Source organism: Dreissena polymorpha, chromosome 7 (assembly GCF_020536995.1).
Source record: "Dreissena polymorpha isolate Duluth1 chromosome 7, UMN_Dpol_1.0, whole genome shotgun sequence".
NCBI classification, from domain to species: domain Eukaryota; kingdom Metazoa; phylum Mollusca; class Bivalvia; order Myida; family Dreissenidae; genus Dreissena; species Dreissena polymorpha.
The window spans coordinates 15,421,717-15,447,766 of NC_068361.1; the positions used below are offsets into that span (position 1 = coordinate 15,421,717).

General features: G+C 39.1%; 1 protein-coding gene across 3 annotated transcripts in view; it reads right to left on the reverse strand.

Moving 5' to 3' along the window:
* LOC127838381 (E3 ubiquitin-protein ligase UBR4-like) overlaps positions 1-26,050 on the reverse strand; it is a 179,398-nt gene continuing 153,348 nt past the window's right edge. For all 3 annotated transcript variants that reach the window (XM_052366097.1, XM_052366098.1, XM_052366096.1), the window contains exons 94-110: positions 25,455-25,624; positions 24,316-24,595; positions 23,190-23,380; positions 22,408-22,480; positions 21,900-22,009; positions 21,195-21,294; positions 20,452-20,580; positions 12,652-12,741; positions 11,930-12,052; positions 11,296-11,429; positions 8,765-8,890; positions 6,100-6,294; positions 5,070-5,154; positions 4,528-4,667; positions 2,922-3,015; positions 2,192-2,348; positions 1-1,366 (exon numbers count right to left, since the gene is read on the reverse strand). In XM_052366097.1, coding sequence (XP_052222057.1) covers positions 1,302-1,366; positions 2,192-2,348; positions 2,922-3,015; positions 4,528-4,667; positions 5,070-5,154; positions 6,100-6,294; positions 8,765-8,890; positions 11,296-11,429; positions 11,930-12,052; positions 12,652-12,741; positions 20,452-20,580; positions 21,195-21,294; positions 21,900-22,009; positions 22,408-22,480; positions 23,190-23,380; positions 24,316-24,595; positions 25,455-25,624 — 2,262 coding nt within the window. In that variant the 3' untranslated portion in view covers positions 1-1,301. The remainder of the gene's footprint in view (positions 1,367-2,191; positions 2,349-2,921; positions 3,016-4,527; positions 4,668-5,069; positions 5,155-6,099; positions 6,295-8,764; positions 8,891-11,295; positions 11,430-11,929; positions 12,053-12,651; positions 12,742-20,451; positions 20,581-21,194; positions 21,295-21,899; positions 22,010-22,407; positions 22,481-23,189; positions 23,381-24,315; positions 24,596-25,454; positions 25,625-26,050) is intronic.

The following is a 26,050-nucleotide window of genomic DNA, read 5'->3' on the forward strand; positions in this document are numbered from 1 at the left end:
TTTGTGAAAGAACACTTATTTATTAAGCGCATAATCCATATTTCACCAGACAAGCTCATCTACGAAGAATCATCCAGGTAGTCTCCGTTATCGAAAACCGTACAGCAAAGTAAAGGTTACAATATCTGCTTTACATGTAAAATTTTTATATTGTTCGTAATAAAATCGTGTCCTAGGTCAAAAAGCTGTTTTTGTTTTTTCCACTGAGATTATAACATTTGTTTATCAAATGAAGCAAAATATCTGCTCAAAACTCTACATGGAATAGCAAAAAAAGTTTCGGATTGGCACAAAATATGTTAAGTTTCGATGGTGGAAAGAAACAAATATGTATACAGTATTATACTTTTTTCATGGACATCTATTATCTTACATGTTGGTATCCGTAGGTCTTTCATTAACATAAAAGCACATATAAAAAACGATAATACAATAAAAGCCACATTGAATTATTTTTTTCTAATAAGGCTTCATATACCAATGTATATATTTAAGAAGAAACAATTATGCGTAATAAACAATACAAACCTTTGATACTTAATATATAGGGAATTGAATTTAATAATTGAAAGAATAGCTAGCAACAATTAACATATTTATGAAAAGGTCGAGTCCATGCAAACCTTCAGTCTATTGTTTTTACCACTAGATTTTCTAAAATATGCCAAACATTGACGATAATAACATATCCTTTGTTATAATTGACATGGTTCATATGATTTCAAGGAATATGAATAGCCGAAGTTCAATCCGTTAGTAAAGTTTTTAAATGATTTTTTAATTAACCATGTTTAGAAATCAAAATAAAATTCAAAAACATGACTTATATTAAACAAAAGATCATATAACTTGACAATAGTTGCCACCAACCCTGTACTTAAAATATAAAACTTATTCATCAATAAGTTAACATTTCTGTACTTAAAATATAGACCGATTCATCAATAAGTAACACCTTACCGGTGATTCGTTTTCTGATAATTATACATGTAATCCACAGCAAGGAAACAAAAAATACCAAATTCACAAACAAAAAAATAAACAAAATTCAGGTGAAACAGGAAACACAGAACAGTCCAGTTAATCAATTAATGCATTTTTTCTTCAGTATGGCATTTATTAGCAGACAGTTTTTGTCAAATACATAATAATTTTCATTGTTGCTTCAAATCACATCAACACAAAATAACCTTTGGAGGCATGAATGCACAGTTGAAACAATTTTTGAAATAAATTGAACCACAAAGTCATATAAATAGTCAAATATCCAAGCTGTAAGTTGATGTCCTTTGACCCATACACTACGGCAATGATTGTACGGCATCATTGAGGAATTTATCAGGATCAGGTATGTCCTCAAGTAGTTCTGTAACAAAACAGGATTGTTTTCAAAAGAGCGTGGCACTTATGTTATTTGAATACATTTTCTTCTGAGTTAAGAATGATAGATACCAGCCTGCTAAATTAAGATAGCATTTATGTACAATGTAATATTAATATTGCATATCAAGTTATCAAAATAAAGCTAAGCATTCTGTTAAGGAAATCATATTTATACAATTTTTTTTTAGATAGCATATATCTACAATGTAATATTAATATTGCATATCAAGTTAGCAAATAAAGCTAAACATTCTGTTCAGGAAATCATATTTATACAATTTAGATAGCATAAATATACAATGCAATATTAATATTGCATTGCATATCAGTTATCAAATAAAGCTGAACATTCGGTTTAGGAACTCACATTTATACTTAAATAATCATATTTATACAAAAATAATCATATTTATACAAAAGAATATATTTTTCAGAAAACATTTAATTTACCAGATTTGGAGTATTTTTATAGTACCTTTTGGTCTAAAGACTTGTTTCCTTTTACCCATGAATCAACTAAAATAATTTGCTATATTTATTTTAGAACACATGTGACTTTTTAGCCTAATGGAAAACAAACATGTTTTATTTAGTAAAAATTAAGAAATATACTAGACTAAATAAAATTATGAGACAGAGTTTGATATCCGGGTAACATAAACATGTCGATCCATTAATATTTATATCTTCAAAAAATTCCTGGAATAAAGGCAAATGGTAAATGAGACTAGCCTTCCAAGATTGTTTTGTGCTTTAATTAGACTTATTGTAAACTGTTCCTCACGTATTTTCTACATTCTCCACTCACCCAGTACGTCTGCAAACTCGGCGAGAGACTCGCAGGGCAACATCTCGTCTTGATAGGCAGCCAGCAGACGGTCACATGACTCCAGCACTGCCTTGTCGCTGTTGCGGACATAGTCAGCCAGACTGCGAGGCCAGTCGTCTTCTTGTATGGTGACATTCTGTGGAAATGAGACGGGAAAAATGGATTGACTTTATGAAATCTGATGATGGAAAGGCTAGCAAGAGCTGGTCACATTAGCTATGAGTACGATATTCCCACCCTCAAAGCTGCATTAGTATAATATAGCAGATGGTAGTAACAATGTTAGAGAAATTGAAAGTGTTCATGTCTTTTCATGTTTTTAACATAGGATAATGGAAACTGCACATGCACAACTTACAATTATAACAAAAAAATTCCTTCAAGTTTGAATGTTGTCAACTGATATTAGGGAGGCCATTTGTCCAACAAGGTAATTCATTTATATTACCCGCTAAACAGTATATATTTGCAATAGCCGTATTAGCTTTCAAAGGAGACCTGTGACATTCCATATTATGATATAGTATCGAAATAAAATACATTGATTTATCATAAGACTTAATTGCTTTTGCCACAATTAAAGGCAACAAATATTTAGCTTTAATATTTATATTGTTTGTTGTTGAATTTTGCAATAATAGCGGTCAGAAAAGATTGAACATTTTTGTTCATCAAATGGTCGGATGTCAAATGTTTACCAAATACTCACCTTGAAGATATAGCGATACATTCCATCAACAAGACCAAACAACACCAGATATGGTTTGTACACTGCGTATTCCTTAACAGTCTTGTCTGACACCCTGCAGTGATCAAACAGGCTTCGGTAATATATCATTTAATACATGAGCCCTGCAGTGATCAAACAGGCTTCGGTAATATATCATTTAAAGCGGGTATATACGATTTTTATATGTGCTGAATTGTAAAATATTGATACAAATATGTTATAATAACACACACTATGCAAGAAAAATGATACATTTATGACGAATTTCATAAAATACAGCAAATACAAATTAGCGCCCCGAGCCGTTTGTGACGAAGATAATTCGTAATTATTTTCCTACAATAACCGACGCATTCGTCATTTTTGTAAGTGTTCATGTGTCGTATGAATCGATATCGCTGCAGAAATTTCAAATGAACCGTTAAACTAAATTTAGATTCACATCGTACATGCATGATATATATGCCGGCGAATTCGGCTGTACAGCCTTTTTCGATTTCAGAATTAAATATCTGGCTTATTTAGCATTTTTCGACACATGTTCTTCTTAACTTTTATTTTAGTTTATATTGAAATATATGTATAATACGTTTATTACACATTTTATATTTATTACTAAATATTTGACAAGATCGTATATACCCGCTTTAATACATGAGCCCTGCAGTGATCAAACAGGCTTCGGTAATATATCATTTTATACATGAACCCTGCAGTGATCAAACAGGCTTCGGTAATATATCATTTTATACATGAGCCCTGCAGTGATCAAACAGGCTTCGGTAATATATCATTTTATACATGAGCCCTGCAGTGATCAAACAGGCTTCGGTAATATATCATTTTATACATGAGCCCTGCAGTCATCAAACAGGCTTCGGTAATATATCATTTTATACATGAGCCCTGCAGTGATCAAACAGGCTTCGGTAATATATCATTTAATACATGAGCTGCGCTCTGGAAAAGCGGGGCTGAATGTGTGTGCGCAAAGTGTCTACACAAATTAGCATAGGACGACACTTTTTGCCAAGATTGGATTTTTTTTTAAGTTCCAAAAAGCATGAAATGTCCAATTTTCAAGAGCGCCGTTCATATTTTTATTTATGTTATAAAATTATAAAAATATTTTTGTATTTCAGTGTACTGGCATTTTTTGTTTATCATGAGTGTTTAAGTTATAAGACCATGAGATAAGTAAAATAAACCATTAATTATGTTTTTCTGCAGCTTTCTTGCATTGTAAATAGTAATAGTTTTTGCAATATTTTGAAGGACTTTTAACATTAGAACAATGAAGTAATTTCTTGGTTTTAATACAAATGCAGCTAAAATGTCACTTTATTAAATGTAATTAAAAGGGAATCAAAAACAGTGGAATACCCATTTCATCACACAGATTTTTGGTACATTTCACTTCTTTACGTTAAATTCTTCACGCAGGTATCATTTTGTATAATATTTCTCTTCTTTAAATTTCATTAAAAATGCCTGTGAATCTAAACATAATTTGAACATTACATTTAGATTTTTTTAAATCAAGAAATCTGCCAAGAAAAACAAAGGCCTTCAAACCCAAACTCACGTTTTACTTCCTGGTGACCCCACATTTCGAATATGGGCTGTAACAAGAAGTCGCTCTAACAGCTGAACCCTCTTGGTTTTCCATTGGTCAGGGGACAGCAGGTGACTGGCCATCACACACCAGTATGGGGCAGACTCTGCCTGTAAACATTATGCGGAGTTAGTTGTCAGATATAATTTCACGCATTATATGGTAAAGAAAAGGGAACAAGTTTACCAGCAATAAAACAGAGTTACCTGTTATATTATTTCATTATCATTATTACTTTTATTATTATTCTTTCAATAATTATGATAATAATGAAAATATTTATTATTCTGAAAAAGTACAAACTTGTATCAAACATTAACAGCAATAATACAGAGTTTATATGTATATTATTTTATCATCATTATTATTTTTATTATTATTATTAGTAGTAGTATTATTAATTTAATAAAAAAATACAACAATAAAAATATTAATTATAATTATTTCATTTCATTATAATTATGATTTAAATTATTATAATATAATAATCATAATTATTATAATTCACATACCTCAAAGCAGCTGTCAATCCACTTGTCACGAGGGGCCTCCAAGAAATTGTTCAAATTCTTGTCTTCACGACTATTAGAACGGGTACTGGATAAACAGAAGAAGTTTCAATAAATGCAAACAAAAAAAAAGGACACAGTTATAGCCATTAGCATTCACATATCACATGTAAAGCTGTTTGATTTTATTCATAATTGATAATGTAGATGTATTTTGTTCCGTCACTGTACTGAAAATCACATGCTGAATTGGTGTCCTGTCTTGACAACAAAAAGCGTTCTAAAATCATAGCATTTATAAAACAATGGGAATGTACTTGCTATTCATAACTTTTTAAAGGGAGTGCTAGACTTCAAATTTTGTATGATTTTAGTGTTAGGAATTATATATAATCATACTGGAAAATGGTATTAAACAACAGACAAACAAATACAATTCTAACATGCTCTAATAACATATTCAGCAACTTAACTTTTTTCAGAACTACTTGTTTAAGATTTTGTTTTTGAAATATTTTCTTCCTTGCCATTTTCAAATATAAAATACCATATAAACCATGCTCTGTGAAAACGGGACTTGATGCATGTGCATAAAGTGCTGAGACAGCCTGTCTCATAGTGGTATCCTAAAAAGGGATTCTCTTCTAAATGAAAATACAGTCTAGACAGAAGGCGTTTTCCCAGATTAGCCTGTGCTGTCTTCACTGGCTAATCTAAGTGCGGACTGCACAGGCTTATATGGGACAACAATTTAAGCAGATGAATCAAACGCCCTTTTCCAACAGCACTGTTAATATATTTTAAAACCAAAATTCATGGTAACTCTTCAGCCATCCACTCTCCACCACCCCACCCCCACACCCATCCACTCTCCACCATCCCATTCCACCCCGACACCCATCCACTCTCCACCACCCCACCCCCACGCCCGTCCACTCTCCACCACCCCACCCCACCCCCACACCCATCCACTCTCCACCACCCCACCCCCACACCCATCCACTCTCCACCACTCCACCCCACCCCCACGTACGTGTTGATGACATAGAGACTCATATGCATCATGAATGGCAGCAGGTGCATGTTGCTCTGTCTACCACCACCGCCACTGTCGTCACTGAATGATTTCTCCTCCGCAAACTTCTGCAGCAGCAACTTCACATCGTGAACACTGAACTGGTAATTCGGGTCACGAACGCCCGTGCACTCTTGCAGATAAGTGTTGTGTCTGGAAATATCAATAAATTGGATAGTTGATCTGATATGTTAAAAACAAAAATAACTTTCATGCTATACACAAAGCTTAGGCTGACTCCTGCACTGTTCGTGTATGAATCATTTATTAAGACTGGAAAATGGTTGTTTACAGACAAGAACCAGGTCAATGCCAAGAAACCAGATTTTCCATGTTTTAGTTGTTCATTTAATATAAAGAATTGTGCAATTCCATGCTATGCTTATTTGAAGGCTACATATGCACAAAATTTCAGCACAATATGTCCGAAGAAAAAGCTACCCACACCTTTACCTGACTGGCCTCAAGTGTGCATGTAACTTTAACTGCAATACCTCCATCCCAGCTCCAACTAATGTTATGGAGAGGAAACATTATTTTTGTCTACTAAAAGTGAACCTGACCTTGACTGGACTGGCCCCAAATACAATCCCATTCAAGGTATGTAGTAAGTTTTATCAAGATTGCTAAATAGAAACTAAAATTATGACCAAAACCACATAAGAGCTTTCTTTCTATTTTAAGTAGCAGTGACCTAAACCTTTACCATACTAACTTATCATGCAATCAAAATCTCAAGCTTCATGTAAGTTATCAACGCACAATATTTCAGAGCGATATCCCAATCAAAACTCAAGTTATTGAGCTTAAACTGTAAGTACCAGTGCTCTTTGACAGACTAGCCCCAATACAAGACCAAACAAGCAAATTCGTTGAATTGATATCCCCCACCAATGTGCTTCTGGGCACAAAAGTGTTACATTTGACACTAAAAAAAGCATTTTTTCAAGATACAAAGGGCCATAACCCCATTATTAACAGATGATGTACAATGCCATTTGGCGTGCATCCTCCTCTTATCCATATATATATACCAAGTTTCGATGAAATCCGCCAAAGCACTTCCAAGATATGGCTTCGGACGGATGGAAAGACAGAAGGACGTACAACGCCAAAACAATATCCCTCGACCTATGGTGGGGGATAACTAAGTATAAATGCTAGCTTAATATATCCAAAGTTTAACCAAGATTGGTCAATCTAAACTAAAAATATTAACGGGTAACCATCAGTTTGACAACACGACTGCCCACCCATTTTGAACTGTCCAGACGCGAGGAAAAAGCACATATGCATAACCTTACCTGGTCAGACACTTAACATAAGCAGACTATGTATGAGCCTTGCTCTAGGTTTATGGGGGGGGACACTTTCCTCCTTAACTTGCTTTGCCCTAAATAGATACTTTTTTTAACCAAAACAGACAATACAAGCAGAAAGTGTTGTCCCTGATTAGCCTGTGCAGACTCACAAGGCTAATCTGCGACAACACTGGCTTATTTATGTACCTTGCCTTGCCAAGCGCGTAGCAAACCTTACCTGGCCAGACACGAAGCAAGCCTTACCCGGCAAAACCCATAGCAAATCTTACCTGGCCAACACATAGCAAACCTTACCTGGCCGAAACATAGCAAACCTTACCTGGCCAAACACGTGGCAAACCTTACCTGGTCAGACACTTAGCAAACCTTACCTGGCCGAAACATAGCAAACCTTACCTGGCCAGACATGTAGCAAACCTTACCTGGTCAGGCACATAGCAAACCTTACCTGGCCAGGCACATAGCAAACCTTACCTGGCCAGACATGTAGCAACCTTACCTGACCAGACACATAGCAAATCTTACCTGGCCAGACATGTAGCAAACCTTACCTGGCCAGGCACATAGCAAACCTTACATGGCCAAACATGTAGCAACCTTACCTGACCAGACACATAGCAAATCTTACCTGGCCAGACACACAGCAAATCTTGCCTGACCCGACAAGTAGCAAACCTTACCCGGCCAGGCATGTAGCAAACCTTGCCTGGCCAGGCACGTAGCAAACCTTACCTGGCCAGACATGTAAAAACCTTACCTGACCAGACACATAGCAAATCTTACCTGGCCAGACACATAGCAAACCTTACCTGGCCAGACAAGGAGCAAACCTTACCTGGCCAGACATGTAGCAAACCTTACCTGGCCAGACACCTAGCAAACCTTACCTGGCCAGACATGTAGCAAACCTTACCTGGCCAGGCACGTAGCAAACCTTACTTGGCTAGACAAGTAGCAAACCATACCTGGCCAGACACACAGCAAACCTTGCCTGGTCAGACATGTAGCAAACCTTACCTGGCCAGACATGTAGCAATCTTACCTGGCCAGACACATAGCAAATCTTACCTGGCCAGACAAGGAGCAAACCGTACCTGGCAAGACATGTAGCAACCTTACCTGACCAGACACATAGCAAATCTTACCTGGCCAGACATGTAGCAAATCTTGCCTGACCCGACAAGTAGCAAATCTTGCCTGACCCGACAAGTAGCAAACCTTACCTGGCCAGACACCTAGCAAACCTTACCTGGCCGGACGCCTAGCAAACCTTACCTGGCCAGACAAGGAGCAAACCTTACCTGGCTAGGCATGTAGCGAATGCAGACTCCTGCACCTGTGGCCCCCATAGAGGCAGCAGGCCGTTACACTTGGTGTTGGCATTCTGTAGGGCGGCGCTCTCCCATTCCTCACGACCTCTGGCATGCCTGCAAAACATGGCTCATATGTTTAGGATCTACAGGGAGTTTGAATTGCATACAATAATTCATACCATATGATCTGGCACGAATTGTCATTGGATACACCATTTCATATATAAAAAGGTATGACAAAACAAAACAAGAGCACCCCCTTGCGGGTGCAGACCGCTCATCTATTTTCTTTTTAAAGGTGAAGGGACTCTCATTTTCAATCACAAAGGAGGGAGGAGTGGAGTGAAGAAGGGTGTATAGTGTGGGGTTGTGGACATTTATTACATTATCTTCCAAAAAAGCGAAAAAAAAAAAAAAAAAAAAATCGATGGTTGGACGGTATTTCAAACATAACCGTTTTGAAAAAAAAATGGGGGGGGTATAGTGTGAGGGTGTGGTGATAATTTGTGAGATGATCTTAAAAAAAAAAAAAAAAAAAAAAAAAAAAAAAATAAAAAAAAAAAATTGGGGGGGGGGGGGTGGGGGGAGTGGGGGGGGGGGGTATAGTGTGAGGGTGTGGTGGTCATTTGTGAGATGATCTTAAAAAAAAAAAAAAAAAAAAAAAAATAGGGGGGGGAGGGGGAGGGGGGGAGGGCACGGGGGATGGTTTGGGTGAAGTCTATTGTGGTATGTCAGGTAAGAGTAGTTTCATCAAAGTATCAATCAAATCTAATCATAAATATAGAAGTTATGGCAATTTTAGCAAAATTTAATAATTTGACCTTGAGAGTCAAGGTCATTCAAAGGTCAAAGTAAAATTCAAGTTGCCAGGTACAGTAACCTCATGATAGCATGTAAGTATTTGAAGTTTGAAAGCAATAGCCTTGATACTTCGAGTGGATCGAAACACAAAATTTAACCATATATTAAAAGTTACTAAGTCAAAAAAGGGCCATAATTCCATAACAATGACAACCAGAGTTATGCAACTTGTCCTTTTACTGTACCCTTATGATAGTTTGTGAGTGTTCCAAGTATGAAAGCAATATCTATGATACTTTAGGGGTAAAGTGGACCAAAACATAAATCTTAACCAAATTTTAAATTTTCTAAGTATAAAGGGCCCATAATTCCGTCCAAATGCCAGTCAGAGCTACATAACTTTGCCTGCACCGTCCCCTTATGATAGTTCATAAATCTTGCAAGTATGAAAGCAATAGCTTTGATACTGTAGGAATAAAGTGGACCTAAACACAAAACTTAATCAAATTTTCAATTTTCTAAGTATAAAAAGGGCACATAATTCTGTCAAAATGCCAGTCAGAGTTACATTACTTTGCCTGCACAGTCCCCTTATGATAGTTAGTAAGTGTTGCAAGTATGAAAGCAATAGCTTTGATGCTTAAGGAATAAAATGGACCTAAACACAAAACTTAACCAAAATTGTCAATTTTCTAAGTATAAAAAGGGCACATAATTCTGTCAAAATGCATGCCAGAGTTATCTAACTTTGCCTGCCCAGTCCCCTCATGATAGTAAGTAAGTGTACCAAGTTTGAATGCAATAGCATTGATACTCACTGAGAAAAGTGGAACTAAACGCAAAACTTAACCAAAATTTTCAATTTTTTAAGTATAAAAAGGGCACATAATTGTGTCAAAATGCACGCCAGAGTTATCTAACTTTGCCTGCCCAGTCCCCTCATGATAGTAAGTAAGTGTACCAAGTTTGAATGCAATAGCATTGATACTTTCTGAGAAAAGTGGACCTAAACGCAAAACTTAACCGGACGCCGACGCCAACGCCGACGCCGACGCCAAGGTGATGACAATAGCTCATAATTTTTTTTCAAAAAATAGATGAGCTAACTAGACATACCAATAATAAAACAGAAGTCACATGATTTTTCATGGCTTACCATATATTTCGGAATGAAATGTGATATGATTCAACAGTTTTTTTTTCTAATCTTCACCATACTGCATGCAAATGCTGGGTGGGATGTTTTCTAGATGAATTTCTATTTCCTGCTACAATTCTTTAAAAGACTTCTTCAGACAAAACAAGAGATGTGTTTGTCAGAAACACAATGCCCCCTATTGCGCCGCTTTGAAGCCATATATTTGACCTTTGACCTTGAAGGATGACTTTGACCTTAATCTTTCACCACTCAAAATGTGCAGCTCCATGAGATACACATCCATGCCAAATATCAAGTTGCTATCTTCAATAATGCAAAAGTTATTGCAAAATTTTAACCAAGTTTAAAGTTTTGGGACACACACAATGAATGAATGAATGACAGACAGACAGACAGGCCAAACACAATATACCCCTGATCTTTCGATCTGGGGGCATAAAAAGAATAAACCTCTTTTGTGTTTAGCACATTTATTGTATATCACAGTATGAAAATAAAGGTAATAATGAAAACCCCAAACTTCAGGGCTGAACTTTACAAACAGTGCAGTGTAACCTACCTGACAGCAGCCGTGTGGCAGTCCACATGTATGACATTGAAGTGGGACACGGTCGTGTAGCCAATCGTCTTCCGCTGCTTGTTTTCAAACTCGTCCAAGACGCATCGCTTTGTGAAAGTGTAGATTGCCAGAACCTAGAAGGGCGATAGAATAGATTGCCAGAACCTAGAAGGGCGATAGAATAGATTGCCAGAACCTAGGATAGCTTTTCAAATGTCTGTATGCAGTGTATGCCATCTTTGCCAATGTCCGCATGCAGCGAAATGATTTAAATCTGATTTCAGATTTACTGGATAATCTAACAAAAGTATCTTACCGAGTTTTAATGTTTGCATACAAGACATAAAGAAAAACTTTTAAAAGGAAAGAACTAAACAACAAGTTGATACTAGGCAATGAATACACTGCCTTTTTGGGCATGAAAATAAAACAAAATAAAAATAAACATTAAAATATTAGCCTGTGCAGACATCACAGTCACTTTCAGTCTAGACTGGATTTTCATTTTGAAGATGCCTCAATTTAAAACAAATCTATAAAAGCGGAAAGTGTTGTCCCTGATTAGCCTGTGGGGGCTGCACATGCATAATGTCCAGTTTTCCAAAAAAGCCACTAATACAACTCAAGTATCCACCTTCTGGGGCTGGTAGCGGTATCCCTCCCTGCAGATGCAGCATGTGAGACCGGTCTCCTCCTTGATTTCTTCCATTTGCTTCAACACGGATGACTTCACCGTCACCTGACCCTTGGAGTTTGTCTGTTGGTAAATAAGAGTCTTGTTATGGAAAAACATGGCTTAATGCATGTGTGTATTCCAAATTAGCCTGTGCAGTCTGCACAGGCTAATCAGGGTTGACATTTTCCACTTTTATGGAATTTTAAGTTTGAGTGAAAAATGTTACCTTAGAGTAGCCTGTGCTTACTACACAGGCAAATCTGAGACGACACTTTACACATATGCCTTAAGCCCAGTTTTAAGAATAATAAGTTATATGTGTTTATGTAAAATTTTCTTTGCAGACATTTTAATAAAAACCAGCAACACAAGCAAGATTTGCATGCAAGCAAAATACACAGTTTTCAAATTGTTCAGAGGTTCAGAGGTATTTATACAAATTATAACTTATGAAGTTTTTTCGTTTGAAAATATCAATGTATTAATTTTAGTTGTTCAATCATTGCCATTCAAAACAACAGTTTTCTGCAAAATGTATTCAAAATATTAATGCAAAATTGATTAATAATATTAATGAATAGTGGCTTTTATGCATGTAAGAAATAAATGAGACGCCACCAGAAGACTCACAATGAGATGCCACCAGAAGACTCGCAATAGTACGTAACCAGAAGACTCACCGTCATGCCCAGGGCTCCAAGCTGTTTCTTCCTGACAGCCATGGCCAGACGCTTCTTCTCTGTCTTTGTCTGTTGTCGCACTTCCTCAATCTGTTCAAATCACACAAAAAAGAAAGAATAAAGTGTCAGACAATTTATTAAAGCTTGATTGCGCAAGTCCATCAACCACCCTAAAACATAAAAAGAACTGAACACTACAACACACAGATAAAGTCTCCGGTTTGCAAAGGATATTCATTTAAATGTATGCAACACACATACAATACAGAACAAGTTTCATGGTAATTATTTAAGTTTAATTCAACAGAGTGCTAGAAATATACCTCAATCCACACATGACCCACACAGAAACTAGAGCTTGTCACAGAAGAGAACAATAACTCCAACAACTATGGCGGGTTGTTAAAGTCAATTCATATGATTTCTGTATTAAAAATGCCATACCTTTAGCCATTTTCAAGGATGGACTAGATGCCAAAAAATGACATTTCTAATTATTGAACAAGAGATGTGTTTGTCAGAAGCACAATGCCCCCTATTGCGCCGCTTTGAAATAAAATTTCAATATATCATTTGGCAGGTTTAAAAATTATCTCCCTTTTAAAGCTTATTACTTCCCTTGGATTTTATATTTTTACTTTTGAACTTGGACCTTGACCTTTCACCACTCAAAATGTGCAGCTTCATGTGATACGAATGCATGCAAAATATCAAATTGCTATCTTCAATATTGCAAAAGTTATCGCAAAACTTTAACCAAGGTTGAAGTTTTGGGACAGAATGTCAGACAGACAGGCCAAAAACAATATGAGTGTGACCTTCACCTTTAAACACAAATTTTCTTAAGTAAAATTCATTTTAATTATTAAATACTTACCTGTTATCTCTAGCTTACCCCTTTCCAAGGGAGTTATTTCATCCGGAAAATATTCAAGCGCTGGGAATCGTCCACCTCTATAAGAATCCAAATCAGGTTAAACATAGTACAATGCAACCTAACAGGAAATCAAGAACCACAACTCATCTTTCCTTTACGCAAACATAAAAAGGCGATGAGCGGGGTGGGAGGTGGGACTTACCGATAACAGGTAAGTATTTAATAATTAAAATGAATTTTACTTAAGAAAATTTGTTTTAATATCATAAATACGTTACCTGTTATCTCTAGCTGATTTTGCAGCTGCGGCGGGAAGGTTCGCATATTTTTTCCCATCACAGCAAAACCCATATAGAGGGTTTACAGCCAGAGATAGTAGAATCAAGTCCTCTTATAATCTTTGTTAGTACAGTATAGTACTTAATTCTCGGATGGCACCAGTGTACTTACGCCATAGAAGAAACTACAGTTTGAGCCACTACAAGAGGACCCAACTTATACAAATTGTCTTGTTGGCACTCAAGAGAACGAAGATAAAAAGAGGAGAAGGTGGTCGGATTCCTCCAGAAAGCAGCTTGAAGCACTTCAGATAGTGGGGTCTGATTAATATAAGCCCACGAAGCCGAAAGAGCTCTTAATTCATGCGGTCTTATCTTAAACAGGGATAAATCCCTCGATGAAAGAGAAGAATAAGCTTTCCTTATAGTCGAGGCTATCCAACGAGAAATAGAAGCCGCAGACACATCGCCCCCCCCCTTTTAATGGAATGAAAAGTCTCTTGCGAGAACCTCGAATAGACTTTACCTTTTTAAGGTAGAACTTCAAAGCCCTAACCGGGCAAAGGAGTCTATCATCATCTTCATGTCCACAAGTTCTAGATAGACTTGGAACTTTGAAGGGTTTGGAAGCCATAGAGGGGAGTTGATTTTTAGCAAGGAATCCTGACTGACACAACAATGTAACAGAACCATCAGAAGAGTCAAAACGAAGATGACTATCCTCGATAGAAAGAGCATGAATTTCACTTCTCCGTTTGGCTGAAGCCATAGTAAGAAGGAAAACGGTCTTCCATGTTAGGAATTGTAATGAAGCCTGATCAAGAGGTTCATAGGGAGCCTTAATAAGGGAACCAAGCACACAAGCTAAATCCCATTTAGGAGCAAGTGTACGAGATACAGGACGACTAAGTTCCATAGCTCGAACAAGTTCTGAAATAGCTGGATCAGCACAGACTTGTGAAGACTTAGTGAAAGCCAATGTATGCGAAATCATAGATCTGTATCCTTTGATGGAACTAAGAGAAAGTTTCTTATCATCAAAAAGATAAATGAGAAAATCCGCTATTCGTCTAGCAGAGGGATTGAGGGGATTAATTTTCCCTCGAAAACACCAATTGGAGAAGAGTTTCCAACGAGCATCATAGACTGCTCTGGTGGATTTTCTCCTTGCAGAAGCAACGAGGGTTGAAGCCCTGACAGAAAAACATTTCTTCTGCAAAGATTGCCTGATAACGGCCAGACGTGTAAGTGGAACATTTTTGGGTCCGCATGTAGTCTGCCGCTTTGAGACAGAAGATCTGACCTGTGAGGAAGATTCCTGGGATAATCGTACAGGAGACTGAGAAGATCGTTGAACCAAGATCTTCTGGGCCACCAAGGGGCAATCAGGAGTATCCTGCAAGAGCTCACCCTGATTTTCCCCAATATTTGGGGAATTAGAATGGGTGGGGGATAGGCGTAAGCATCCAGTTGGTCCCATGCGAACGAAAGCGCGTCGATTGCCCACGCTGCTGGATCGTAAACTGGACTCACATACAGAGGAAGTCTGTGATTGTGTCTGGTTGCAAATAGATCGACCAGGGGATAACCGAACTTGAAAAAGATCTGGTTGGTCACTTCTTGATGAAGTGTCCACTCCGATGGAAGTAACTGGTGTTTGCGAGACAAACCATCCGCCAGGGCGTTGAGGCGACCTGGTATATATTTTGCCAGCAGATGAATGTTGAGTGTTTTGCAAAGAACAAGTAATTTTCTGGTTTCCAGATACAGGGATTGAGAATGTGTTCCCCCCTGTGCCTGGATGTAAGCCACCACAGATGTGTTGTCTGTTGACACCATCACACAAGAGTCTCGAAGATGTGATTGGAAATGAGATACAGCTAGAAATACTGCTCGCATTTCTAGATTGTTGATATGAAGGTGAGATTCCTGATGAGACCACAACCCTGAAATTATCAGACTGAGAGGTTCCAGGTGAGCACCCCACCCTTCCTTGCTCGCATCCGTTATTAGATATAATGACGGTTGCGGGGGAAGAAGGGGTACTCCTGCCAACAGAGTCTCCTCGTCTAGCCACCACTGAAGATGAGACCTTAAGGAGGGAAGGATTGGAATCTGTGTTAATAGATTGCCTGGAGACCATTTCCAACAAGCTGAGAGATAGTGCTGAAGAGGACGTAGGAAGAGACGTCCCAACTGCACAAAGTCTGCTACTGAGCTCAGGATACCGTTGAGAGAGAGGAATTCTTGAGCTGTTATATGAGATTGGGACAAAACCCAGTTGACCTTCATCAGAAGGTCTGATATACGTTGAATAGACACTCTGACCCGATTGATGTGGGTCAAGAAATTCATTCCCACAAACGTAAAGTCCTGTGAAGGAATGAGGTCTGATTTGTCTGCATTGAGAAGGAGCCCTAACGAGAGGAGCTCCTTCCAAGAGAATTCTAGGTTGTACAGAAGCAATTGACGATCGAGCTGGTGTAAGAGCCAGTCGTCGAAATACTGAAGAAGAATAATCCCGTGAACTCTGAGGTGTGATCCGACTGCCGACATTAGTTTGGTAAAAACTCGTGGGGCTGTCGCCAACCCGAAAGGCATAGACCGGAACTGGTAGACTTGGCCTTGAAAGGCGAATCGCAAGTACTTTCGGTAGTTGGGATGTATAGGAACATGGAAGTAAGCATCTTCCAGATCCAAAGACACCCCCCAGTGCAGGGGTTTGATGGATTCCCGTATGAAAGAAGGAGTCTCCATTTTGAAAGTTGGTTTGAGGAGATACATGTTGAACACTTTTAAATCTATTACTGGTCTCCAGGAACCATTTTTCTTTTGAACAAGAAAAAGACGACTGTAAAATCCTGGAGAATAAGGATCTTGAACCCTTTCTACCGCCTGTTTTTCCAAGAGCCCGAGAATGGACTCTGGAATATGTGGATGCCGAGATACCAGCTCTATAGGGACGCGAGAAAGTGGAGGCCTTTTTTCGAATTGAAAAGTCAGGCCTTTTGTCACAAGAGAATGAACCCATGCGTCTGAAGTAATTTGAAGCCATCGATTTGAGAAGTGGAAAAGTCTGGCCCCGACTGGTATTTCCGGCATCGGAGGTTGTGGCGGTAGAAAGGGAAGGGACCTAGGGCTGATAAGCAGGAGGTGCGCCCCTGCCGGTAGAAGGTTTGAAATTCCTCTGTCCCGGCTTGGGTTTGCCCTTTTTCCCAGAATCTTTATTAGAAGACTTGTGTGACAAAGAAGGTCTGTTATAGGAAGACTGCCTATTAGGACCTGACCGTGGATTAAAAGAAGGCTTTTTAGAGAAAAGGTTATTTCTCTTAGCCGTCTTGAATGCTGGAACTGCTGGTGGCCTAGAAGCAGGATGCTTAAAGACCCCTTGGCGTTGTCCAGAGTTGTTTCTAGCTAAAGAAGCATGAAGTTGGTCATCCTTGTCAGCTGTGATTGCTTCTTGTATCCTTCCACCAAAAAGAAACCCTGATGTGAGAGGAGCTGTTCTGAGCGAGTTCATACCAGGTTCCAACAGAAAATCTTTAGGTAAAGAAGTAAGGATAAGATCTCTACGAATCCTTAGCATCTCGGACATTGAAGAAGCAGAAGTGTGAGATAAGGCCAGTGTGGTCCGTGAGAGATGAATTAACAAATCACGGAGTTCCTCCGGAACAGATTCCGACCAATCACACACCATTTGTAAAATTGTCGCTAGCATGAAGTCAATTTGGTTAGTCAAACCTAATGATCTACGTTCCCTCATTTCCCAAGTTTCCAACATTGAAAACGGAACAGAAACTGAATTTGAACCACTTGGCATTACAAGAGATAGCTTGCTTATGTCCGGATCTGGAACCGGAAGTTTTGAAAAATCCAACCCAGATGTTGCATGTGGTACAGGAGGTTTGTAACTTTTACTACCTTCCTGGTGTTTTGGATCAGCTAGTTCCTTAGGAATTTTCCATGTTTCTCCTCGTTTTGGAATAGTCTTATTAGCTAATTCCAATGATTGAAGAACAGATAGAACAGTAGAACCAATGGGAAGTCGTGGGTCAGGACGAGCCGTCGACTTAATAACCCTGTTGGGATCAAATGTACGAAAAAGTTGTTCTGTCACAGAAATCGTCGCATTTGAAGACAGTTCAGCAGGTCTTGGACAGTAATCTTCACCAAGAGTACGAAACATCAGTTCATAGATCTGACCAATCGGAGCTAAATATTGATCCGTCTCAACATTAGATTCTGCATCTGAATCAGCCTCACTCTCTACAACACCAGCGGTTTGTATAGAATCAGCAGGAACAGAAGTGAGAATATCTTGTACCGGATTGTAATTGTCTGGTAACAGCGAATGATCATCCCCGACGTCAGTAAACTGATAATGTAAACCGGAAGAAGGTAAATTATCAGCATTGACCGGTACAAAATGTCCCGCCGAATTCTGTATCCATAGTGTATCAGGATTCGACAGGGTAGCTGTAGGGGGTACACGACTAGATACTGTAGATGATACCCGTGGTGTTGACACTGACGCCGTAGTAGTGAGATGAGCTCCTGAAGATGCAATACGTGTGGCAGTCAACGTTGGAACCGACACATTTGGCATGGAAACATGCGATTCCATAACGGAACACGATGGTGAACGACTATACGTATGGTAAGTCCGATGCTGTCTACGTGAACGTTGCCGACGTCCTCGTTTCCTGCAATGTCGAGATCTGGATCGGCTGCGCTGTCGAGATGTGGATCGGCTGCGATGTGATCGAGATTTTTTGGAATACCGTCTCCGTGAGTGACGACGTGATCGCTTATGAGCGCCGCGACGATGATAACTGCTCGACGAAGAAGAGCGTGTCCGATGTCCACTCCTTGATGAAGACGATGTATTCGACGACGAATCGGATGTAGAAGAATACGCCGATGATGAAGACCGAGTTCTTCTTGACCGGCGATTGGTGTTATCGGTGGCAGGCCCAACTGATGACTGTTGACCGGTGACCGGACCGGACCGGACCGGTGACCGGACCGGTGATCAATGACCGGACCGGACCGGTGACCGGACCGGACCGGACCGGTGACCGGACCGGACCGGTGACCGGACCGGACCGGTGACCGGACCGGTGACCGGACCGGTGACCGGACCGGACCGGTGACCGGACCGGACCGGTGACCGGACCGGTGACCGGACCGGTGACATGACCGGACCGGACCGGACCGGTGACATGACCGGTGACCGGACCGGACCGGTGACCGGCCGGTCATATTATGACCGGTTACGTCACCGGACAAAGACCGTAGAATGGCGGCTGCCATGTGGTCTGACATTGATCCAGTCGTTCCATGATCAATGTCGCCGGTATGCATGGTGTGAGTCAAAAGATCTGATGACGATCGACTGACAACAACACCATCTTGCCCGGTACTCGGTGACTGACAAAACCGCTGGTCATCCTTGACCAGTGGAGTCACCGGGTAATCAACGTCGGATGGAGGTTCGTTGCGTTTGCGGCTGATCGACGTCCTCCGGCGACCTGCTTTTGTCCATACGTCGTAAGCCCACAAATCGCAAACCGCACATTTGTTATTAAATGTGCAACCGGTACATGCCAAGCAAGTATCGTGGGAATCCCACCTTGCTTTGATATGACCACAAGAACCTCTATCCTGTAAGTTCATTCTGAAATAAAAGAAACAGAAAGAACCTACAAAAAAACAAATTAATGATTATAAATTCAAATAAAAAGTTAAACCACAAAATGTAAACACAAAGAACGCTGTCCAATTGACCTCAATTACTTATTGGGGAATAGGCACGAATTCCTCGTGGTTCACGTGCTCATGACGTCATGTACATGAGCGACGATACAAACAAAGAAACCCAGCAAAAGCAGAAATATGACAATTACTGCAACAAAAAGTATAGAAATATAAACCGAATGATACAAATAAAAGATAAATAAACTTTATCCTTTTAAACTCCGCCAAAAACACAGTGAAAAGAACACATAAGTCCTGAGCCTAAAATAGGCGTGCACATGGTTTTATCCGGAAAGGAAAGATGAGTTGTGGTTCTTGATTTCCTGTTAGGTTGCATTGTACTATGTTTAACCTGATTTGGATTCTTATAGAGGTGGACGATTCCCAGCGCTTGAATATTTTCCGGATGAAATAACTCCCTTGGAAAGGGGTAAGCTAGAGATAACAGGTAACGTATTTATGATATTAAAATGCAACACAAACATAACAACAAGGCAAATGTGTCAGGTATGTCATTCTAAAATTGCTCTTTGAAAAATATTACTTTCTTAAAAAGTTGGTTTATTCCCATATGTTTAGGATTTAACGTTAATGACCTTGACCTTCAAGTGACAGACACTTGCTCAGAACAAAACACGTCGTAGGAAATTGGAGAAAATTTACAGCAAGGGCCTGAGGAATTTATAAATTAAAGTCTGGATTATGCCAAATATGCTTTATGATCAGTGGAAGAAAAAGAAATGAATAAAGGCTCAGAGTATTTTAGGTACGAAATTTAAGAAAAACTTAGTGAATACAGACAATGAATATTCTTAAATGTTTAGTTCATATTCCAAGACTGTATTGAAGCACTCGGGCCCTTGTTTCTACAGGGGATTATCCACCCACCTTGCCAGCAACTACAGAACTCTTCTTCAGTGTCTCCATGAAGTTTTCTGCCAACGTGCCGATGTGTTTATCTGAGGACACCTGCTCCAGTTTGTGAAGTATCGGGATCAAGTGGTTACCTAGCAACAGCTGGAAATGAACAAAAAATGCTGATGAAAGTTTTAAAGTTAATGCTTATTGATTGCATTCAAACATTTAAAGCACTTATATAATCAGCCAATAAAAATATCAGATGACAATAGCTGTGTCATGCTTATTATCTTTTAAAATAACTTTTTGGGGGTAGAAAGCTAGGTTTTGAGTTTTTTTAATAGATCAAAAAAGTGCTTTGTGAAATTCAGTGGATATGGCAACATGGCCCATTAAAATCATAGAGATTTATATGACATTAATAAATGAACATAGTTGTAGGTAGTTGATTAATTATTCATTTAATCATGTAAGTATTAATTATATAGTTTTCACAGGCAAACATGTATTGGAAGGTTTTACTAAAATATTACTTTTGTCAAGACTTCTTTCCAAGATTTCTGCAGATTATGGACCTTGTAGAGTTGTTTTACATAAGCCTGTGTAGTTTGAGCAGGCTAATGGGTGAAGACACTTTCCACTTGATTTCTTTGTTTAGAGAAAGTCTCTACTAAATAAGACAGTTTGGGCAGAGAGTGTTGTCCCTGATTAGCCTGTGGTGATTGCACAGGCTACTCTGGTAAGACACTTTATGCATATGCAAACACACATACCTGGGTGTTCTCGTGTCCATCACAGATGCCAGTGAGGAACCTCAGTACGTAGTTGAGGGAAGGCTTAGACAGGAAGTCCTTCCACAGCTCGGAGTCAGTTCTGTTGTGACAAACACAGGGGATGTGAATAAAATATAAACAGTTTAACATATAGTCATTGTTTGTTTGATCGTTAGAACTCATGCTATAATTGTATTGCTCTAACCAGTAAAATACACTTTTAATTATTCAATGCATTTCCATATTTAGAGAAGGGAAAATCAATTAGAAAATATATACTTGACAAATTTAGGCATGCCTTACAGACATATTGTTATTTGACTACGAGGAATCTCTCATCAAATGTCGAGTACAAAAATCTAGATCAATAGCCATGAAATCAGTGTCTAGTACAAACCACATGTAGTGTCAGTATTTGAGCCTCTTTTTAGGAAAACTGGGCTAAAGGCATGTACGCAAAGTGTCATCCCACATTAGCCTATGCAGGCTTATCATGGGCGAGACTTTCTGTATAAGCTGGATTTTCGCTGACAATAAGAAGAGAACTATTTAAACGAAAAATGACATAAAATCAGACAGTATTGTCCCTGATTCTAATGCGCATGCTGCACAGGCTAATCTGGGACGACACTTCACTCACATGCATTAAGCAGAGTTTTTAAAAAATGAGGCTCATTTAGACGGTAAAACCAAATTCCCACTTACGCCAAGAGAGTCTTGATTTCGGGCGCATTTTTCATTATGTAATCCAGGGACATCTGTACCAGGCCTTGCTCCACTATCATGTCCTTGAGGCGGACACCATTGGCATTGTTCTGAAAGGATGGTGTGAACTCTGAAGACTGGCTTTTAAAATCGTTTTACTTCAGCTCAACTGCATCAAAATGCGTCAATACCTTAGGTTTATGGTGAAACTCATGTGTATTTTTTCTATAAAGTACCACTATTTTTGTGTTTTGGGGGAGAACGTGAGAAAGTGCTCCAGAGTGTATCTAACACAGGACCTCAATTTCCATTACACTTTTTTTGGTTATAATAATAACTTTATTAATTAAGCAAGAAGCAAGGAAATGCCAAAAAACCATTTTTTTCAATGTCTAAAATTTCATTGAGGGGATATATAAATTTTTTCTAAACTATTTGACTAACAAAGGCACCGAAGCAGAACTAGTTTCAAATGAGAATGACAAACGCCCCTCTGTTAGTTCCATACCTGTATGGCAGCAGCAATGGTACAGAAACAGTCGAGATGGACTTTCTCATCTTGGGTATGCTCCTCGTCAAACCTGCAACAGGGAACATTCTCAAACCTGCAAGAGGTAACATTTTCAAACCTGCAGCAGGTAACATTCTAACACCTGCAACTAATAACGTTCTCAAACCTGCAACAGGTAACCTTCTCAAACCTGCAACAAGTAACATTCTCAAACCTGCAACAGGCAACATTCTTACACCTGCAACAGGTTACATTTTCAAACCTGCAACAGGCAACAGTCTCACACCTGCAACAGGTAACATTTTCAAACCTGCAACAGGTAACATTCTCACACCTGCAACAGGTAACATTTTCAAACCTGCAACAGGTAACATTCTCAAACCTGCAACAGGTACATTATCAAACCTGCAACAGGCAACATTTTCAAACCTGCAACAGGTGACATTCTCAAACCTGCGACAGGTAACATTTTCAAACCTGCAACAATTAACATTTTCAAACCTGCAACAGGTCACATTCTCAAACCTGCAACAGGTATCATTCTCAAACCTTAAACAGGTAACATTCTAACACCTGCAACTGGTAACATTCTCAAACCTGCAACAGGTAACATAATCAACATTTTTCCAGGAATTAATAGGGTCACTGTACACTTTTTAGATGTTTTTTGCAGATGATGCACAATCATACAGTGTCAAATTTTTGTTTTTTAATATATGGTTAAAATTATACAGTAACCTAAATTATTGTGTTAATAATTTTTTTTTAGATGTTCTCACTTGCTGAAGTCCAGGTAGGGCTTGAAGTGATTGATGAGTGTCAACATCTTGTCCTCCTCCCCGAATGCCAGGAAGGGTATGAGTCTCATCAGAGCCTGCAGCACGCTGGTGTTGGAGCGCACGAAAGGGGAGTTAATCCTCTCCAGGAGCATCATCAGCTGGGCCTGGTCACCGCACAGCTTGGAAAACTCCTGGGGATTACATGAACCCTTTACCGCTTAGATACATATTTTGACGCATTTGTAGTCACATAGAAAGTTATATTTAATTAAAGACCTTTCTTTCTAGATTCAAGTTTTAAAGGCTTTATGTCCAACCCTTAGATAAGGATGAAAAGCAAACAGCATATAACCTGAACAGACAGAGTTACTCGCAGGCTGTACTGGTGTTATGCTGGTTGCAAAAGCCTTTTTCACTTTGCTTCTTACGGGGGAAAGGGTTAATAAATGTATGATATCATCCATTGTAAAAAAGCAACCTGCTGTACACTTAAGTTTCAATTATATAATCGAAATTTGTAATTTAATACGAGTGGTTTGTAAATTATGTATTAACCCCAATTTGAATGATGATGGGTTAAAATATTCAAGTAAAGTATTACTTTGGTATTAAGATATGCATTTGAATGATGATGAGTTAAAATATTCAAGTAAAGAAGTACTTCAGTACTCAGATATGCCACAGAAATGATTTTGATGTTCAAAGCCCTTGGGCTATGAACTTTTATCACTTTGACCTTATACTGAAAAGGCACTTTCCTTTATCAACAGAACACACACATTACAATTTAAACCATCATAAATCTTTCTCTACAGATATTAAATGCTTAAAACACACAATTTAATCCCAATGCATCTATACTCCTTACGATGGATTTATTTAAATCACAAACTCTTCTTTAACACATTCCAGCTCAGTAGCTTCATGAAAATGGCTATATGCAACGGGCACAGAACCAGAAATCAAATTGTATGCTGTTTGCTGTTCTTCAGTATCTTAGGGTTGGAAATGATGCCTTTAAAACTGGATTTAAGAAAGAAAGGACTTTCTAAGGGACAACAAACATATCAAGGTACATTTCTGAGTGGTAAAGGGTTATCATGGAAAGTTTTCCACATAGACTTACCGTGTACTTGTCAGTTGACTGTGAGCTCGCCTCCAGCAGGATAGTCTCCATGATCTGCAGTATCTGCTCCGTGATTGTCTGCCCCTTGGTAGCCGTAGTGCCGCTCTCTTGCTCTGCCCACAGTGCCAGGTTCAGTGCCCCAAGCATCACGGTGATGGTGTTCAGCTCTGGTTTGATCAGCTCCTGTCGATTGACCTTGACATTGACGGTGAACGAGAAGAGCTTCAGTAGGACCAGCATCAGTGGCTTGCCCAGCACGAGGTCCTTCACTGAGCCAAGTCTGAAGGGTAATGGTGTCAGACATTGTTAAATATTTGTCACTTAAAAATGTTTTTAACTTAGTCAATGACTTGTAAAATCTTTTTTTTTGTACTTCTCATAAAATTCACACTTAAAACTATGCTTTCACCATTCACCATGAAAGTCATATAAACTTCCATTCTTTTAAAGGCCAACATCAACTCATCAATTATATTTAACATAACAGACAATGACCCCCCCAAACTAAACATTTACCCAGCCTCATGATAAGTTCTGATCCATGATAAAGCACATTGCAGTACAAAGCAGTACATTTATACACCCTCTAAACAACTGCCCTTTTCACCTGATCATCCAACCAACTCACACCAACAAAATTAATATTTGCTAATTTAACATGGCTCCTACTACTCTATCTCTGTCATCATTTCTCCCCCTCCCCTCTAGAAAGACACAGACAACTTACAACCCACCACTTGCCCCCTAACCTGTCCCTCCTTGCCACCTATCCTGTCCCCACTTTAACGCTATCCTTCCTTCACTTGCGACCTCGCCTGTTCCTACTTTACCCTTTACCTGTCCCCACTTAACCCTTTACCTGTCTCCACTTTACCCTTTACCTTTCCCCACTTTACCCTTTACCTGTCTCCACTTTATCCCTCACCTGTCCCCACGCCTGTCCCTACTTTACCCTTTACCTGTCCCCACTTAACCCTTTACCTGTCTCCACTTTACCCTTTACCTTTCCCCACTTTACCCTTTACCTGTCTCCACTTTATCCCTCACCTGTCCCCACTTGTCACCTCACCAGTCCCCACTATTCCCCCCTCAACCTGTCCCCACATGCCCCGTCACCTGTCCCCACTTTACCCCCTCACCTGTCCAACATGACTCTCAGTCCACCCCCTTGTGCCAGCACATTGGCCATCCTGTACACCTCCTCCTTGTCCACATCCTCTTGCGTGTTGTTGTCCAGGGAGTTCACCATGTCCTCTGTGGCGTCACCCAGCAACCCTCGCATCCGGTAGATCACCTGCATGGGCTCCCCCTGAGACAATTTTTTTAAGTTATGAAGCTCGTATTCACCTCCATATCCAAAATTACATATTGCATTGTTAGTTTACATGTTAATTTGTTAGTATATAATACGAGTTCCTCTAATGATTTGTTAAACTTGCTTGATATATGATAGGTATTGCTATGAAAGAATTAGATAAAATTCATGCATAACATTATACATACAAACACACATTTTACTTAGACACATACATATATGACATGTTATAATAGAAAAACAAGTTTGGGCCCTGAATAATGAGAGTTTGACCCTCGATTACTATTTATCCTAATAACGATGGGAAATAACTATACCACACAGACTGTCAGCTTACTTTAGCACAAACAAAACCCCATTTTCATAACTACCGTACTTTAACACGTATTGCACACAGTTTTTAAACCCGAAAATGTCAAT